This window comes from Gymnodraco acuticeps, unplaced genomic scaffold, assembly GCF_902827175.1.
Source record: "Gymnodraco acuticeps unplaced genomic scaffold, fGymAcu1.1, whole genome shotgun sequence".
In the NCBI taxonomy this organism is placed as follows: domain Eukaryota; kingdom Metazoa; phylum Chordata; class Actinopteri; order Perciformes; family Bathydraconidae; genus Gymnodraco; species Gymnodraco acuticeps.
Genome location: NW_022992347.1, coordinates 179,281 through 192,231, shown reverse-complemented (window position 1 = coordinate 192,231; position 12,951 = coordinate 179,281). Strand labels below are relative to the sequence as shown.

The window sequence follows — 12,951 nt, the reverse complement described above, 5'->3', positions numbered from 1 at the left end:
AGGTAGGTAGGTAGGGAGGCAGGTAGGTAGGCAGGTAGGCAGGCAGGTAGGTAGGCAGGTAGGTAGGTATGACTGTTGGTAGCATTGTAGTGATGACACGTAAGGTAGGCAGGTAGGTAGGTAGGTAGGTAGGCAGGTAGGTAGGTAGGTAGGCAGGTAGGTAGGTAGGTAGGCAGGCAGGTAGGTAGGCAGGCAGGTAGGTAGGCAGGTAGGTAGGCAGGCAGGTAGGTAGGCAGGTAGGTAGGTATGACTGTTGGTAGCATTGTAGTGACGACACGTAAGGTAGGTAGGTAGGTAGGTAGGCAGGTAGGTAGGCAGGTAGGCAGGTAGGTAGGTAGGCAGGTAGGTAGGCAGGCAGGTAGGTAGGCAGGTAGGTAGGCAGGCAGGTAGGCAGGTAGGTAGGTATGACTGTTGGTAGCATTGTAGTGACGACACGTAAGGTAGGTAGGCAGGTAGGTAGGTAGGTAGGCAGGTAGGGAGGTTAGGTAGGCAGGTAGGTAGGCAGGCAGGTAGGTAGGCAGGTAGGTAGGTAGGCAGGCAGGTAGGTAGGCAGGTAGGTAGGTATGACTGTTGGTAGCATTGTAGTGACGACACGTAAGGTAGGTAGGCAGGTAGGCAGGTAGGTAGGTAGGCAGGTAGGGAGGTTAGGTAGGCAGGTAGGTAGGCAGGCAGGTAGGTAGGTAGGCAGGTAGGTAGGCAGGTAGGTAGGTAGGTAGGCAGGTAGGTAGGTAGGCAGGCAGGTAGGCAGGTAGGTAGGCAGGCAGGTAGGTAGGTAGGCAGGTAGGTAGGTAGGTAGGTAGGCAGGTAGGTAGGTAGGTAGGTAGGCAGGCAGGTAGGTAGGCAGGTAGGCAGGTAGGTAGGTAGGTAGGTAGGTAGGTAGGTAGGCAGGCAGGTAGGCAGGTAGGTAGGTAGGCAGGTAGGCAGGTAGGTAGGTAGGTAGGTAGGCAGGTAGGTAGGCAGGTAGGTAGGTATGACTGTTGGTAGCATTGTAGTGACGACACGTAAGAGTGTAAAAAGAAAGTTAAAGACGGAAACAAAGAGATTATTTTTAACAAAGGCACTATTCACTGCTAAGAGTCTGGTCTTTCCAAATATCCTCCCACATTATTCTCACACACAGTGCCCACAGTTATTGACCTCCACCCCCCAAATGGCCTGGCTGAAAACAGAACAAACCAACACAACCAGTCCTCGCTCACTAACTACTTCCTGCTTCCTGTTTAAGGTCAGGGTCTCACCGTGGAGCAGCTGCTCAGGGTGGGGGTGTTGCTGCCTGGATGAGGATTCTGATGAACGGTGAACGGTCCCACCATGTTGGACATTTCTCTATGAAGTGGTGCCGGGGGGGAGAGCTTGTGGCTCTCGATGGCCCAGGAAGGAGGTCCAGGAAGGGGCATAGCTGCAGCCGACACCTGGGTGTATCCTCCAGGCTGCGGAGGCTCCTCGAACGCAGGGCAATCTGCAGGAGAGAGGCGAAACACATTCAGTTAAATGTATTGTATTGTGTTTTTATATTGTGTATTATTGTATCGAAGCACAGAACTATGTTGTTTCTTATCGTATAGGTTCGTATAGTATCATATTGTTTTGTGTCGTACCATATCGTATCTTATACTGTAGTATCGTTTGTCGCAAATTGTGGATTGTATACTATTTATCGTTTACTATTGTATCGTATTGTATTGTATAGTAACGTAAAATACTGTAGCGTATTGTATTGTTTCTTATGTTATCGAAAACACTTTTGATACCATAAGAAATACCGTATCGTATCATTTACAGGATCAATTAGAATTCATATGGTAGTTGCGATTGTCTAATTGTAATACCGGTCGAAGAAGAGAGTATAATTGCTTCTAATCATAATGACGCCATCATGTGATTACAGCAGATACATACCAAAGTCCAGGGTGACGATGGTGTCTCCGGGTGTTGGCGCCAGCTGGGCCAGCTCATCCGGCTCCTCCTTCAGTTTGTTGAACAGAGAGTCACCGGGCTCTCCACTCACTCCTGCACCCCCCGCGGTGAAGAAGCTGCTCATGTGTCGCGGCTTAAACAGAGACTCGGTCTGCTTCAGAGACAAAATCATCGACTTCTCCTCGATGTCACTGTGGGTTCAGAGAGGAGGGCAGAGTGAGACTTGTGTAGAGATGCAGAACACACTCTTTCAGGTGTATATCAGTACGTAGTGTCTCTACTTTAAAGAGTCCTCTCCTGCTGATGTTCAGGTGTATATCAGTATGTAGTGTTCTCTACTTTAAAGAGGTCCTCTCCTGCTGATGTTCAGGTGTATATCAGTATGTAGTGTCTCTACTTTAAAGAGTCCTCTCCTGCTGATGTTCAGGTGTAATATCAGTATGTAGTGTCTCTACTTTAAATAGTCCTCTCCTGCTGATGTTCAGGTGTATATCAGTATGTAGTGTCTCTACTTTAAAGAGTCCTCTCCTGCTGATGTTCAGGCGTATATCAGTACGTAGTGTCTCTACTTTAAAGAGTCCTCTCCTGCTGATGTTCAGGTGTATATCAGTATGTAGTGTCTCTACTTTAAAGAGTCCTCTCCTGCTGATGTTCAGGTGTATATCAGTATGTAGTGTCTCTACTTTAAAGAGTCCTCTCCTGCTGATATTCAGGTGTATATCAGTATGTAGTGTCTCTACTTTAAAGAGTCCTCTCCTGCTGATATTCAGGTGTATATCAGTATGTAGGGTCTCTACTTTAAAGAGTCCTCTCCTGCTGATGTTCAGGTGTATATCAGTATGTAGTGTCTCTACTTTAAAGAGTCCTCTCCTGTTGATGTTCAGGTGTATATCAGTGTGTAGTGGTCTCTACTTTAAAGAGTCCTCTCCTGCTGATGTTCAGGTGTATATCAGTATGTAGTGTCTCTACTTTAAAGAGTCCTCTCCTGCTGATGTTCAGGTGTATATCAGTATGTAGTGTCTCTACTTTAAAGAGTCCTCTCCTGCTGATGTTCAGGTGTATATCAGTATGTAGGGTCTCATACTTTAAGAGTCCTCTCCTGCTGATGTTCAGGTGTATATCAGTATGTAGTGTCTCTACTTTAAAGAGTCCTCTCCTGCTGATGTTCAGGTGTATATCAGTATGTAGTGTCTCTACTTTAAAGAGTCCTCTCCTGCTGATGTTCAGGTGTATATCAGTATGTAGTGGTCTCTAATTTAAAGAGTCCTCTCCTGCTGATGTTCAGGTGTATATCAGTATGTAGTGTCCTCTACTTTAAAGAGTCCTCTCCTGCTGATGTTCAGGTGTAATATCAGTATGTAGTGTCTCTACTTTAAAGAGTCCTCTCCTGCTGATGTTCAGGTGTATATCAGTATGTAGTGTCCTCTACTTTAAAGAGTCCTCTCCTGCTGATGTTCAGGTGTATATCAGTATGTAGGGTCTCTACTTTAAAGAGTCCTCTCCTGCTGATGTTCAGGTGTATATCAGTATGTAGTGTCTCTACTTTAAAGAGTCCTCTCCTGCTGATGTTCATGTGTATATCAGTATGTAGTGTCTCTACTTTAAAGAGTCCTCTCCTGCTGATGTTCAGGTGTATATCAGTATGTAGTGTCTCTACTTTAAAGAGTCCTCTCCTGCTGATGTTCAGGTGTATATCAGTATGTAGTTGTGTGTGTGTGTGTGTGTGTGTGTGTGTGTGTGTGTGTGTGTGTGTGTGTGTGTGTGTTCTCACCTGAGGACGTAGTTGATGCAGACGATGCACTGAGGCTGGGAGTTACGGCTGTTGTAAATAACGGTTCCCTGCGTCTCCACCCACACGTAGCCTCCGTTCTTCGCCAGCATTCGATACTGACCGCTGACCGCCTGCCCCTTAGAGCACACTGCACACACAGACACAGTGTCATCATATTCATACACCAACAGTGATGCCCACGAGCTAAGACTACAGTTTACAAAAGCAGAAATAAAATCTGAGCTGGACAGGAAATGCTCCGTTTTAGTTTAATACACACAGTTAAGCTCACACACACACACACACACACACACACACACACACACACACACACACACACACACACACACACACACACACACACACACACACACACACACACACACACACACACACACACACACACACACACACACACACACACACACTGTTTTATGAACATATAGGTTCACCTGCTGAATTAGAAACAGAACAAATGAAGTGGAAACCATGAAGTAGATTCAGGCAGGAGAAGAATAGATTCTCACGTACAGTATTAGAGATCAGAACTGTTTACAGAGAAGAGAGAACATCTGATCCTTTTACAACAAACACTATATGACCTTTTTAGGGTTTACTCCTGCTAGTAATCCCCAACTGTTAGAGATATGACAGTCATCTTATTTGTTATGTAACTGCAAGGAGATACAGTTACCTCCTGATCACGTCATCTCGTTACTGATCTAGTGCTACACTAAGGCCGTAAAACATGACCTATAGTAGCTTTATTTATTGATAGTAACATAATAATGTTATGAGATCTTATTGTCCCGTCTCCAGTAGATACTAAAGAATCTTCTTGGAAGGAAGCACACTTTTATGATCTGTTGACCTTTAACCGAGTTTAACCTACAATATGCTTTGATAAACTTTGCAGTCCAAGCTCAGACCAACTATGTAAGCTTAGTGTTTCACTTTTGTATTATTCATGAAATATCCACACATCTCTCCGGCAGCGAGCTGTGGAAGGGACTACAGTTGGGTTAGCTGCAGAAATGTTTGACTTGGAGCCGGCTGGCTTCGGTCCAGAGTTCAGCGCTGGCGTGGGAAAGGAGCAGAGCTGTGGTCAGAGAGTGTACATAAGGCCACTGACTGAATGTGTGTTTTTGAGGACGCTCATTGCAAAATGACATGGAGCAGAGAACGCTGTTAACATGTGCCGATCGACAGGCTGGTCACGTTGGCCGTGAGAGCCGCTGTGTGTGTGTGTGTGTGTGTGTGTGTGTGTGTGTGTGTGTGTGTGTGTGTGTGTGTGTGTGTGTGTGTGTGTGTGTGTGTCTGTGACATATAGCAAGTGAAATAGAGAGCTCTTTATCTCAACAGCCAACTAAGGAGTCCAGTAATCGCAAGTCAGATCCTTCATTGCAATAAAAACGTTAACTTCTTGTACTTTAATCTGTTTGTAGTTATTTTAAGAATATGCATTTTTTCTGTTTGCTGTTATTATAAGTATATATATATATATATACTTATAATACCATAACTGGAAAACAGATATGTACACTTATCACATGGCTTGGATAAATATTAAATTCTGATTGGTCAGTTTGGACATTCCAAAGGTCTGATAGTTTTCGCAGATATTTTTTTGTGCAGTCAAATCAATCCACAGAAAGAAGTCCGGTCAGTTTAACATCAGCTGTGGACAACACACACCGTGGAATACATTTTGTATTTAGTATTATTTTATACTTGTGGAGAGCACGAAACTGCCATCATGTTTGCAGAGTACACACACACACACACACCACACACACACACACACACACACCACACACACACACACACACACACACACACACACACACACACACACACACACACACACACACACACACACACACCACACACACACACACACACACACACACACACACACACACCACACACACACACACACACACACACACACACACACACACACACACACACACACACACACACACACACACACACACACACCAAAACAGATTAAATAGAGGCCACCTGGTCCCCTGTGCAGTGTGTGTTTGTGGCAGCAGATGTGCAAACCTCATCAGAGCATCAATGAATGTGTTTTATTTAATAATGATAACACACACAAACTCACACACACACACAAACTCACACACACACACACCAATGTTTATACCAGAAAAAGAATACATAATACATTCAAATTGTAAGAAATACAGCCTGTAATTTAATTTATAAAGTATTTTCTTAATTGTTTTATTTGTATTTGGGTCTTTAATTATTATATTCCTATTGTATTTATTATATTCGTGTTTTATTTATTTTATTCTTGTTTCTTTCAGCCCTATTTATTGACTTACGGTTGTTGTGACTCTTGGTGACGCCGTCTGAGTCCAAGGCGTGATAAAAGTCGTAGACTGAGCGACCAATCAGATCATCAGGAGTGTATCCCATCAACTCTGTCACCCTGTAACACACACACACTTAATGACACACACTTACCATGCACAACATCATCATTCATTTGACCTTCTCTGTTATTCCCTCCTCATGCTCAGAACATCGACTCTCCTGAGCTCTCGCACTTCAAAAGGCTTCACACATGATTTAGAAATCAAGCAGAGAGGTGAGTTTCCCAGAAATAAGACTTGTTCACATTTCCCTCCGCTTTCTGAGAACAGATCATCTCTTTCTGGCACTCCCATCACAAGTTCACTTTGTTAATGAGGATTCTTTTATTGCTGGCTTACGTCATTTTAAATATGTTTTCCTTTAATTCCTCGCCAGCTCCCTTTTTCCCTTTAAAGAGTCCTCTCCTGCTGATGTTCAGGTGTATATCAGTATGTAGTGTCTCTACTTTAAAGAGTCCTCTCCTGCTGATGTTCAGGTGTATATCAGAATGTAGTGTCTCTACTTTAAAGAGTCCTCTCCTGCTGATGTTCAGGTGTATATCAGAATGTAGTGTCTCTACTTTAAAGAGTCCTCTCCTGCTGATGTTCAGGTGTATATCAGTATGTAGTGTCTCTACTTTAAAGAGTCCTCTCCTGCTGATGTTCAGGTGTATATCAGAATGTAGTGTCTCTACTTTAAAGAGTCCTCTCCTGCTGATGTTCAGGTGTATATCAGTATGTAGTGTCTCTACTTTAAAGAGTCCTCTCCTGCTGATGTTCAGGTGTATATCAGTATGTAGTGTCTCTACTTTAAAGAGTCCTCTCCTGCTGATGTTCAGGTGTATATCAGAATGTAGTGTCTCTACTTTAAAGAGTCCTCTCCTGCTGATGTTCAGGTGTATATCAGTATGTAGTGTCTCTACTTTAAAGAGTCCTCTCCTGCTGATGTTCAGGTGTATATCAGTATGTAGTGTCTCTACTTTAAAGAGTCCTCTCCTGCTGATGCTCAGGTGTATATCAGTATGTAGTGTCTCTACTTTAAAGAGTCCTCTCCTGCTGATGTTCAGGTGTATATCAGTATGTAGTGTCTCTACTTTAAAGAGTCCTCTCCTGCTGATGTTCAGGTGTATATCAGTATGTAGTGTCTCTACTTTAAAGAGTCCTCTCCTGTGGATGTTCAGGTGTATATCAGTATGTAGTGTCTCTACTTTAAAGAGTCCTCTCCTGCTGATGCTCAGGTGTATATCAGTATGTAGTGTCTCTACTTTAAAGAGTCCTCTCCTGCTGATGTTCAGGTGTATATCAGTATGTAGTGTCTCTACTTTAAAGAGTCCTCTCCTGCTGATGTTCAGGTGTATATCAGTATGTAGTGTCTCTACTTTAAAGAGTCCTCTCCTGCTGATGTTCAGGTGTATATCAGTATGTAGTGTCTCTACTTTAAAGAGTCCTCTCCTGCTGATGCTCAGGTGTGTATCAGTATGTAGTGTCTCTACTTTAAAGAGTCCTCTCCTGCTGATGTTCAGGTGTATATCAGTATGTAGTGTCTCTACTTTAAAGAGTCCTCTCCTGCTGATGTTCAGGTGTATATCAGTATGTAGTGTCTCTACTTTAAAGAGTCCTCTCCTGTGGATGTTCAGGTGTATATCAGTATGTAGTGTCTCTACTTTAAAGAGTCCTCTCCTGCTGATGCTCAGGTGTATATCAGTATGTAGTGTCTCTACTTTAAAGAGTCCTCTCCTGCTGATGTTCAGGTGTATATCAGTATGTAGTGTCTCTACTTTAAAGAGTCCTCTCCTGCTGATGTTCAGGTGTATATCAGTATGTAGTGTCTCTACTTTAAAGAGTCCTCTTCTGCTGCTGTTCAGGTGTATATCAGTATGTAGTGTCTCTACTTTAAAGAGTCCTCTCCTGCTGATGTTCAGGTGTATATCAGTATGTAGTGTCTCTACTTTAAAGAGTCCTCTCCTGCTGATGTTCAGGTGTATATCAGTATGTAGTGTCTCTACTTTAAAGAGTCCTCTCCTGCTGCTGTTCAGGTGTATATCAGTATGTAGTGTCTCTACTTTAAAGAGTCCTCTCCTGCTGATGTTCAGGTGTATATCAGTATGTAGTGTCTCTACTTTAAAGAGTCCTCTCCTGCTGATGTTCAGGTGTATATCAGTATGTAGTGTCTCTACTTTAAAGAGTCCTCTCCTGCTGATGTTCAGGTGTATATCAGTATGTAGTGTCTCTACTTTAAAGAGTCCTCTCCTGCTGATGTTCAGGTGTATATCAGAATGTAGTGTCTCTACTTTAAAGAGTCCTCTCCTGCTGATGTTCAGGTGTATATCAGTATGTAGTGTCTCTACTTTAAAGAGTCCTCTCCTGCTGATGTTCAGGTGTATATCAGTATGTAGTGTCTCTACTTTAAAGAGTCCTCTCCTGCTGATGCTCAGGTGTATATCAGTATGTAGTGTCTCTACTTTAAAGAGTCCTCTCCTGCTGATGTTCAGGTGTATATCAGTATGTAGTGTCTCTACTTTAAAGAGTCCTCTCCTGCTGATGTTCAGGTGTATATCAGTATGTAGTGTCTCTACTTTAAAGAGTCCTCTCCTGTGGATGTTCAGGTGTATATCAGTATGTAGTGTCTCTACTTTAAAGAGTCCTCTCCTGCTGATGCTCAGGTGTATATCAGTATGTAGTGTCTCTACTTTAAAGAGTCCTCTCCTGCTGATGTTCAGGTGTATATCAGTATGTAGTGTCTCTACTTTAAAGAGTCCTCTCCTGCTGATGTTCAGGTGTATATCAGTATGTAGTGTCTCTACTTTAAAGAGTCCTCTCCTGCTGATGTTCAGGTGTATATCAGTATGTAGTGTCTCTACTTTAAAGAGTCCTCTCCTGCTGATGCTCAGGTGTATATCAGTATGTAGTGTCTCTACTTTAAAGAGTCCTCTCCTGCTGATGTTCAGGTGTATATCAGTATGTAGTGTCTCTACTTTAAAGAGTCCTCTCCTGCTGATGTTCAGGTGTATATCAGTATGTAGTGTCTCTACTTTAAAGAGTCCTCTCCTGTGGATGTTCAGGTGTATATCAGTATGTAGTGTCTCTACTTTAAAGAGTCCTCTCCTGCTGATGCTCAGGTGTATATCAGTATGTAGTGTCTCTACTTTAAAGAGTCCTCTCCTGCTGATGTTCAGGTGTATATCAGTATGTAGTGTCTCTACTTTAAAGAGTCCTCTCCTGCTGATGTTCAGGTGTATATCAGTATGTAGTGTCTCTACTTTAAAGAGTCCTCTTCTGCTGCTGTTCAGGTGTATATCAGTATGTAGTGTCTCTACTTTAAAGAGTCCTCTCCTGCTGATGTTCAGGTGTATATCAGTATGTAGTGTCTCTACTTTAAAGAGTCCTCTCCTGCTGATGTTCAGGTGTATATCAGTATGTAGTGTCTCTACTTTAAAGAGTCCTCTCCTGCTGCTGTTCAGGTGTATATCAGTATGTAGTGTCTCTACTTTAAAGAGTCCTCTCCTGCTGATGTTCAGGTGTATATCAGTATGTAGTGTCTCTACTTTAAAGAGTCCTCTCCTGCTGATGTTCAGGTGTATATCAGTATGTAGTGTCTCTACTTTAAAGAGTCCTCTCCTGCTGATGTTCAGGTGTATATCACACCGATAGAAAACACTACAGGAAACCCAAAACTACCTCAATAATACAGGTTTTTTGGTAAAAATGACAACAACCCATTAATTCGATCACCTAAACAAGAAGCTTTCAGCTGCAGTTACTTCTTGACATTCACTTTTTTTGGAGTGTGTAAATAAACGCCTTCTTAGTTTCATGTCACGTTAACCTAACACCACTTGGATTGTTTTATCTACTCTCAAAAGCAAAGTCTTCCCAAAAAACTGAGCTGTGAGAACTTAATCAAACCAACAACAGGAAGTGACCCCACATCACAAGGCTTTGAAGAGGAGAGAGGCTGAATGAAAGCGGCTGGAATGTGATTTCATTTGGCTCTTTGGCAACGTGTGTGTGTGTGTGTGTGCCACTATTGTTGGATTATGTTTTGCTTTCTTCTTTCAAACCGTTACACCCCCCTTGTTCATTGTGCTTTGGCAATACTGTGATTTATTATGTTCATGCCAATAAAGAGTCTTTGAGTTTCAGAGAGACTCTCAGATTTCATAACACTGGCAGAAGCAGAGTGGAGCGAGGGCAGAGAAAACAAAAGAGATCTCAGAATAAAGAATTGGAACGGTCGGGGAAATGGGAGATATAATTAAAGTAAAGTAAAGGGATACCAGTAAATACAGTTTTTCTGTTTTAGAAAATGCATAGAATTTGATTACTTTAAAGAGGTTTAGCTTATGGGGTGGTGGTGGCGAAGTCGATAGGGACTTGGCTTGGCAACTGGAAGGTCACCAGTTCAAGTCCCGGCAAGACCAAGTGCTACGAGGTGTCCCTGAGCAAGGCACCGTTCCCTACACTGCTCCCCGGGTGCCGTTCAAAATGGCAGCACACTGCTCCTAACACAGGATGGGTCAAATGCAGAGAAACAATTTCCCCACGAGGGATTAATAAAAGTCCATCTTATCTTATCTTAATAATGTAACGCCACTGTCAGGGTTTTGTAACTCTGTCTTTATGGCCCATTGAATCCTTTAAACGGGCTCTGTTGAATGATTGGTCAACCGCTTAGAGCTGTCCCGCCCCCTTAGCCTATCACGTACATGTGTCAGCCAATAGCAGCGCCAGTCTTCCGTAGTGATGTCATCGTGTTCCCAAACCTTTGGATTTTAGCCTCTGCAGACCATTTACATGCACTAAAACATATAGAACACACTACAAGAGAGGAAATCCCCCCAAAAAGCAGAATAGGGCATCTTAAAATGCTCGTTTTTTTGTTGGATAATGAACTATTATAGACAGGGGTGCACATAACTTTCTCAGTTCCCGTTTTACCCTCCTTCCTTCCTCTCCTTGTTTCCTCTCCTCGTTCCCTTTCTCGAGCCGCTGCCCTGCCAACATGAGGAAACCCTCGCTCTCGTCTTTAATGAGTCTTATTCCCCGCTGATCCGCCCACAATTAAAACTCACTTGCGTAATTGGTCAGAAGATTTGGGCAGCCATCGAGTCGTATCAATAAGGAGGAAAACAACAAAATGGGGTCCTTGTTTACAGAGCGCAATGTGCAGGAGTACACACACACACATACATACACACACACACACACACACACACACACACAGACGCACACACACACACACATCTACACTCCTCTAAAGAAACTTTTGTCCTGCATGAGCAATTCGATAAGATTACAGGTCTGCGAGCATGTGCTTGTGTAACTCCAATCAGTGTGTGTGTGTGTGTGTGTGTGTGTGTGTGTGTGTATGTGTGTGTGTGTGTGTAGTAGTTTTGTTGTTAAATGTAGTTGTCGTTTTGACTATTTTTGCACCTTTTTTGTCTCTGTAATCATTTTTATATGTTGTTTTTATCCTCTCTGTAATTATTTGTTATCTTTTTGAATACGTTTGCGTCCCTTTGTTGTCATTTTGAGTCTCTTTATGTTCATGTTCTGTCTCTATGTTCACTTTGAGTCTTTATATAGTGATTTTGAGTGTCATTGTAATACTTTGAGTTGCTTTCTTTTCTTTTTGTAACTTTGTAGTCATGTTCTTTCTCTTTGCAGTCATTTAGTATTTCTTTGTAACAAAATGAAGTCTTTTTTCTAGTCATTGTGTCTCTATGTGGTTGTTTTGCCCTTTACGTCATTCCGAGTCACTTTGTGGTCTCTGTAACTTTTTAGGACATTTTTAGGTGTTTTAGTGGTAATTTTGGGTCTCTTTAAGGTAATTTTGGGTCTCTTTAAGGTAATTTTGGGTCTTTCTATGGTCATTTTGGGTCTCTTTATGGTCATTTTGGGTCTTTCTATGGTCATTTTGGGTCTCTTTAAGGTCATTTTGGGTCTCTTTAAGGTCATTTTGGGTCTTTCTATGGTCATTTTGGGTCTCTTTAAGGTCATTTTGGGTCTCTTTAAGGTCATTTTGGGTCTCTTTAAGGTCATTTGGGGTCTCTTTAAGGTCATTTTGGGTCTTTCTATGGTCATTTTGGGTCTATTTATGGTCATTTTGGGTCTTTCTATGGTCATTTTGGGTCTCTTTAAGGTCATTTTGGGTCTCTTTAAGGTCATTTTGGGTCTTTCTATGGTCATTTTGGGTCTCTTTAAGGTCATTTTGGGTCTCTTTAAGGTCATTTTGGGTCTCTTTATGGTCATTTTGGGTCTCTTTAAGGTCATTTTGGGTCTCTTTATGGTCATTTTGGGTCTTTCTATGGTCATTTTGGGTCTTTCTATGGTCATTTTGGGTCTCTTTATGGTCATTTTGGGTCTTTCTATGGTCATTTTGGGTCTCTTTAAGGTCATTTTGGGTCTCTTTAAGGTCATTTTGGGTCTTTCTATGGTCATTTTGGGTCTCTTTAAGGTCATTTTGGGTCTTTCTATGGTCATTTTGGGTCTCTTTAAGGTCATTTTGGGTCTCTTTAAGGTCATTTTGGGTCTTTCTATGGTCATTTTGGGTCTCTTTAAGGTCATTTTGGGTCTCTTTAAGGTCATTTTGGGTCTCTTTATGGTCATTTTGGGTCTCTTTAAGGTCATTTTGGGTCTTTCTATGGTCATTTTGGGTCTCTTTAAGGTCATTTTGGGTCTCTTTAAGGTCATTTTGGGTCTTTCTATGGTCATTTTGGGTCTTTCTATGGTCATTTTGGGTCTCTTTAAGGTCATTTTGGGTCTCTTTAAGGTCATTTTGGGTCTCTTTAAGGTCATTTTGGGTCTCTTTATGGTCATTTTGGGTCTCTTTAAGGTCATTTTGGGTCTCTTTAAAGTCATTTTGGGTCTCTTTAAGGT

The 12,951-nt window shown here is 42.2% G+C and overlaps 1 protein-coding gene across 2 annotated transcripts in view; it reads right to left on the bottom strand.

Moving 5' to 3' along the window:
* Nucleotides 1-12,951, bottom strand: part of epas1b (endothelial PAS domain protein 1b) — a 79,749-nt gene that overhangs the window by 19,234 nt on the left and 47,564 nt on the right. For both annotated transcript variants that reach the window (XM_034208806.1, XM_034208807.1), the window contains exons 7-10: nucleotides 6,043-6,149; nucleotides 3,689-3,836; nucleotides 1,900-2,108; nucleotides 1,239-1,459 (exon numbers count right to left, since the gene is read on the bottom strand). In XM_034208806.1, coding sequence (XP_034064697.1) covers nucleotides 1,239-1,459; nucleotides 1,900-2,108; nucleotides 3,689-3,836; nucleotides 6,043-6,149 — 685 coding nt within the window. The remainder of the gene's footprint in view (nucleotides 1-1,238; nucleotides 1,460-1,899; nucleotides 2,109-3,688; nucleotides 3,837-6,042; nucleotides 6,150-12,951) is intronic.